The sequence below is a fragment of the Stegastes partitus genome, unplaced genomic scaffold (assembly GCF_000690725.1).
Source record: "Stegastes partitus isolate 25-593 unplaced genomic scaffold, Stegastes_partitus-1.0.2 Scaffold1396, whole genome shotgun sequence".
In the NCBI taxonomy this organism is placed as follows: Eukaryota; Metazoa; Chordata; class Actinopteri; family Pomacentridae; genus Stegastes; species Stegastes partitus.
In genome coordinates, this window is record NW_007579127.1 from 59,724 (window position 1) to 66,210 (window position 6,487).

General features: G+C 42.4%; 1 protein-coding gene across 1 annotated transcript in view; it reads right to left on the reverse strand.

Moving 5' to 3' along the window:
• LOC103370263 (plakophilin-4-like) overlaps positions 1–6,487 on the reverse strand; it is a 75,043-nt gene that overhangs the window by 18,698 nt on the left and 49,858 nt on the right. The window contains exons 7-9 of the mRNA XM_008299250.1: positions 4,660–4,830; positions 2,126–2,327; positions 576–708 (exon numbers count right to left, since the gene is read on the reverse strand). Coding sequence (XP_008297472.1) covers positions 576–708; positions 2,126–2,327; positions 4,660–4,830 — 506 coding nt within the window. The remainder of the gene's footprint in view (positions 1–575; positions 709–2,125; positions 2,328–4,659; positions 4,831–6,487) is intronic.

Genomic DNA, 6,487 nt, shown 5'->3' on the forward strand with positions numbered 1-6,487 from the left:
AAACAATAAATAGGACCTGTTTTTTTCTTGTATTATATTTTTTATGTTTATTACATTATAAAGAAAGAAAAAAAGTATTATAGTGTTCTATTTTACCCAAATCTGTAAGAAAATGTCTGCCACTCTTTATTTTTTGGCTTATATTAAAATTCTATGGCTTATTATGTTGAATTTTGCTGATATCTGATGATTATTTCCGCCCATCTGCAGCTATAACGTCACATTATGAGCGGAGCTGCAGCTGATGACGTCTAAATATTAAATTTATTAAATTATACTTGTTTCTGGGCAAATGAAGAGCTGCCATGTCAGAGCTGCATGTTTGTTTTTCTAGGATCTGGTTCTCAAAAACAGCAGCTATTACGAGCGCTTCATGTCAGAAGATGCCCCCGTGTTGAACCATTACGGTTAATTCGTTCTCCATTTCCTCTCCTAAGCGTGTTTTCTCTGGATAAACACATATTAGCAGTCGGCGCAGACGTCAGCTGCCTCCGCCGGAGCACTGACTCACGACTGTGACGCGTCGTCTCGTTATTTTTATCCAGAGTCGGCGTGTCGCTCGGCCACCAGCTCACCTCCACCTTGACCCTGTTGTCTCCGTAGCACAGGTGCTGCAGGTAGGCGGCGGCGTTGGCCTGGACGGAGGGGAAGTGGTGCTGCAGCATGTGGATGACCTCCGGCAGCTCGGGGTCGCGCCAAGCAAACTCCCTGAAGGAAGAGGAAAGTCTGAGCAGGGAGGCTTCCACTTACACTCACTGGAATCACTCCTGATGTTTTGCTGCTTCACGTTAAGAAATTTAACATATTTTACTATTTAAAAAAAACCTTTTTATGTGCTACTGGAGTGATTCTGTCCCTCTGGACCAAACAGAAACATCAACTGTTGCATCAATTAGACATATTCAGTGCAAACCCTGATGAACTGTTAATCGATTAGTTCTCAACTATTAAACTCAAACTATTCAGAAAGGCAAAGTTTTTTTTAGAACAGATGTTAAAAAGTCGCTAAAGTTACACCAAAAATCTGTAAAAGCCCAAATAAATGTTGGATTTAGAATTAATCGTGTTTAACTTTTTTTCAGTTTCGTCCAGAAAAACAACCAAATCTAAGCATGAACTGTACGTCTACAAATTTGAAAAGCGTTTGTGGTATTTAGGTTCTGAAAAAAGGCTAAAATTCTGAGTTCCTCGACACAAACATGAAGCTAATCGTGACTCAGCTGTGACAACAACAGTCACATGACAATAATTCTGGGACTTTCGGTTGAACTGCAGGCAGTGTTTAAAGAGAACATCAGCAGACAAGTCAGGAAACTAATACACAGTAAACAACACATTCAGCACAGTGAAACACTTTTCTACAGCTGATGAGACATTTTGATTTGTCCAATACTTTATGAGCAAATTCCTGTGAAGCTCGTTAAGTGTGCAGCAGCCTGATTGGGTGTTTACTGAAGAGGGAATTCGAGAAATGACGTCCTCCTCTAATGCTTGTAATGTTTACATGAACAGGACTTCCAGGGAGCATTACAAGTGTTGCAGGAGTCCCGGGAGCAGAGCATCGCTGCACAAAGAGAAAACTTCAACAAAGATGGAGGTCAAATTCAAATCAGGGATGATTTTTGATCAGTATTTTGTCACCTCAACCCCCAAATAAGAACACTGCCTTAAAGAATAGTCACTTTAATATTATTTAGTCTTAATCAGATGGTACTTTTGGGAACTAAAAACAGATTTTGTTTCATACACCTCATACAGTCGTGGCTTTATAAGAGACTGATGAGATTTCAAGTGATTTTTATTGATTTCTGCAACACTTGTGCAAAAACTGATGAATCATGCAGCTGACATCTATACCCACTGCACTTCTAAGTTTTGAGGCACTTTGGATGAGTTAGTTTCGATTCTTTCTCATCTTGGAACTCATTCTGCAGCAGGACAACGAGCCCAAAACATGCAGCCACGTTTTTATTTTCAGCTACGAGAAGAACAAGGAGTCCTGCAGCAGATGGTGAAACCTCCACAGGAGACACCCGGACCGAATACATCCACAGAACAACTCAGTTCTCCAACATGCTGGGAAAAACCTCGCTCTGTGTCTGCATGTGTGTTTGCCTGCCGTCACCTGGGGTCCTTGTGGATGCTCTCGATGGACGGGGTTCGAGTGACGACCCGGTCCACCAGCCCAGAGTGGCGGTGGGAGAAGCCGGGCTCACCGGAGACCCTGAAGGAGTCGACGTACACCGCTGCAGAGCTCAGCCCGTAGCTGCTTCTTTGGTACGGCAGCGTGCCGCAATGGCTTGTGGTCCGAGGGAGGGTCCCCATACCTGAGGAGACGACAAACAGCAGCAGACACTGATATACTGTGTTTCTGGATGTGGTTGATGTCTACGGGGTGCGTTCAAGGTCACGTCGGAGAAAGTGTTGCATTAAGTGCTTAAACGGGCAGTAAACCGTTTAAAAGCAGCGAGACGTCTCACAGGCCAAACGGGTTTAAATCTTGACTAAACAAAACTTAAAATGGCTCCTTAGATCCTCCACCGTGGAGCCCCGCAGAGCTTTCAGCTTTAAATCATTCTGCAAAGACTTCAATTAAGACGCTGCAGAGTACATGAAAGGTTTCTGCCTAATTAAGTTTTGACCTCAGGGAGTGATAATAATAACAGTTCCTGCGCCTGTAAACCCTGATTTCCGCCACAGATTTGGGAGAAATAATCTTCTGAGCAGACGCGAAACCGAGTCTGGCTTCTCAACCTGGGGATGGAGGCTCCTGAGGGGGACGCCGACGTGAAAAATGAGGTCATGTGATAATAAAGCAGCTAAAACTCGAGCGAGGGAATCTGCACAGTCACAGGAAAACATGCTGCCACCACCACGGCAGCACCTCCACTACCTGGATGTCCTCTCTTTATCTTTCTTTTTGATTTGGTTCGCTCCAAACCAGCCAGAGTTTCAGTTTATGGCCAATTTAAAGCTAAAAAGTGAAGAAAATGCACAGAAGAAACATGTCAAAGTGACTTCTTGTGGTTTCAGTTCAGTGTCAGGAACACTTCACTACATGCTAACAGAAATATTTCTGTTCTAATCTTAAGTGGCAACAATTTTAAGGAGGTAAAAACCCACATAGGTCCATATACCTGCTACTAGTATAGATATACGTCTCCATCATGGCTCCACATGAAAAAGAAGTGCCAGAGGAGCTCCAAAATCTGATTGTGAGACTTAACAAAGAAGGAAAAGACACTAAAAACCAGTGGAAACACAGTTGCAGCAGTAACCAGGAGCTAAATACGGAGCTGCACTGGTCGTCCTCCTAAAACAGGGGTGTCAATCTCAAAAACACAGTGGGCCAAAATTTAAAACCTGAACAAAGTTGCGGGCCAACATTGAACAAATGAACCTTTTAATATGGACCGAAACAAATTTTGCTTTAACATTGAATATGGAACAAGCAGCGCTTATTACCATACATTACATATAAGTTAATAGTGGAGACATGCAAAATCAAATTATAAATGAAAAAACACATCAATGGCACAGTGACAGTTGTAGTGTGAAGTCGCTATGCCTACTGTCACAGAGGAGAGGGAGTGTCTGGGTCCTGTCCTGATTGACGCGCCAAAACAACAACAGGGCATTATGGGATTTGTAGTATTAGCGGTGAATGCGCTGTACAGTATAATACCGGGGGCAGCTCTAGTAGTCATTTGGTATTGTCTCGCGGGCCAAATATAATGACAAAGCGGGCACACAATGACTTGTGCAATTAACCACAGAATTACCATTTTGGGGAGTTAGACTATTCAACATGACAGACTATCCATAGTGTAGAAACACGCAGATCTGTTGCATGAAAGTGCAAAAACATTTTCAATTTTCTTCAAAAGAATAATAAATTGTAAAAACACTGGCTGACAGGATGACTCCCAGTCTGTAGAAGTTTGGAATCGAGGAATATTCCAGCATGATTTACAAGAAAGAAGCAAAAAACTACGACCTGGACGAGCGAGTCGCTTGGCTTGAATCAACACATCTGGAGTGTTCCAAAGAGAAAAGTAGAGCAACACAACCCCTCTGGTTAAATCTGTTGAGCGCAGATGGGATCCAGTTGAGCTCCCACAGTGGACACACAGTCCTGACAGTGGAGCACTAAGTCTTCTGATAACTGTAAAGGGATATACCGTAAATTCTGGACTATAAGCAGCTACTTTTTTCACACGCTTTGAACTCTGCGGCTTAAACAATGATGCGGCTAATTTATGGATTTTTAGGAGTTTTACGAATTTGCCTCGAGAGCGACAACGACAGAGAGATTGAGGACGTGTGAGACAAATTCTGAGGCTGTTCAACTCCGACACTGAAGACTTTAGTGGTTCTAGTCGCAGGAGGAAGATGAAGATAACAATCAATGACTTTTCCTGGTAGGCTGCTGTAGTTTTTATTTTCTTAACCAGCAGTGTTACAGGCACTGTTTGGAAAAAAGCATTTACGGTATTTGTGTATGTTATTGGTATTTAATTAAAGGTTAAAAAAAAATTAGTGGGTGCAGCTTATATTCAAGTGCACTCAATAGTCTGGAAATTACGGGAAATTTTCAATCCTTGGGCGTGTAATTGATGTGCTCTCTTCTCCTGTGAAGCTGTGGCGGAGCTGCAGTACCTGTGTTTGCCCTGTAGAGGGAGCCCTGGGGGTCGTGGGTGGGGCTGTGGTACAGGGGGCTGTGGAAGGAGCGCTCGTCGAACACCGGCGTCATGTGGCAGTCGGGAGACAACGCCGCCCTCAGCTCCGGGTCTATCTGGCCTCCATGACCGGCGTACGAGCTGTGAAGTCCTGAAAAAAAAAAAAAACTTTATTTACACCCAAAAAACACATCAAATTATTTTTTGCAATTCTCTTTGACATTTCGCCTCCTTGACAGGAAGGCAGTGATATAGACAATAAATAAATAAAAGGGCACAACATCATGGTAATGATGAATAATAAATGAATAATGCATAAATAATTGATTGAATTAACGTCTGTATGTTGAAGGGTCGAACACCTGAGGCTGCGCGGCTCACCAGAGACGGCCTAATAGATTGGTGTTTGCACAAACAAACACAAGACGGCAAGATTAAGACGCATATAAGGCACAAAAGCTGCACAATTTCAGTCATTTTTCTTGACGTACAGGCTCATAAATAAACCACATCTGTCGGTGAAGTTGCATTTCACGTCGGCGACAACTGTTGTGCTCCTAAAAATGGCACCAAGACTTCGGCCATTCAGAACCCGCTGCAGGCGCCGACATCAGCAAGTCAAACAAGCACAGCAGAGGGTTTCTCCATCCTCCAATCTGGGAGCAGATCAGTTCAAAGAGCGCTCCAATTATAAAGAGGCTTTAGGGCACGAGGGGGGCAGCCTCGGCGGATCAGTCCAACAGCTGAAGCGCACAATTTGCACTTAAAGCTGCTGATAAAGGAGCTATTTGCTTCTGCAGTTCCCTTCCCTTGATTTACATAAATCTCTCAGGGAGAAGGATGGACGCTGTGTTCAGAGAATATTCCTCCAGAGGAAAATAAAAGCGTGCTCCTGTTGTGACACAGTCTCCTTCAATCTGGATCTCAGTGTCTTTTTTAAAGGGAAACGCGAACCCGAACAGCGACCTTCAGGTTGGAGGACGCTCAAGCTGCCAGACGCTCCACAAGTGAAACTGAAGCTTTTGAATGGTTTGAATGGAGCTCATTGACTGCACGAAAGAAGTTATAACGAAAAACAGTGTCAGTGTCGAGGCTCACACTTACAGGTTGCAACCGAATATTTCAATCATTAATCATTTAATTTCAACATTTTCACCGTTAATCTTCTAGCTAGCAAAGTTCTTTGACTGTTATTTCATCACTCGCAGCAATACTTCTACCATTTATGCACAATTAAATATTAACCCCTCGCCTTTAGCTCATTGTTTATGTAATTTATGCAGATTTTAGCAAACAGTTTTAATTATTTATCCACTATTTTTAGCTAACAGTTTCAGCCAGTTTTGCACAACGTTCAGCTACAGTTTCCACTCTTGATGCACAACTTTTATCGAAGAATTTCAGCCATTTTCTGCTCTAATTTCAGCTACGATTTCAACTATTTATGCAAAACTTTAGCTATATGTTGAGCTAATTTTCTCAGACTTTCAGCAACTATTTATCCTCGTTTTTAATTTACAAATTCAACTATTCCTGCACAACTTGTAGACACAGCTTAAGTCATTCTTGCACAGCTACGATTTTCAATATTTTCCCCCTACCTTTAGCCGGCATTTCTAACTATTCATGCACAACTTTTATTTACCATTTCAACTATTCATGCACAACAGTTTCACCGATTTGTGCACAATTTTTAGCTACGATTTCTAGTATTCATCCCCTACTTATTGCTTGGAGCTTCAACTATTTATGCACGACTTGTAGCCAACAACTTTTACCAAACTATTTTAAAGTTTGTGCAACTTTTA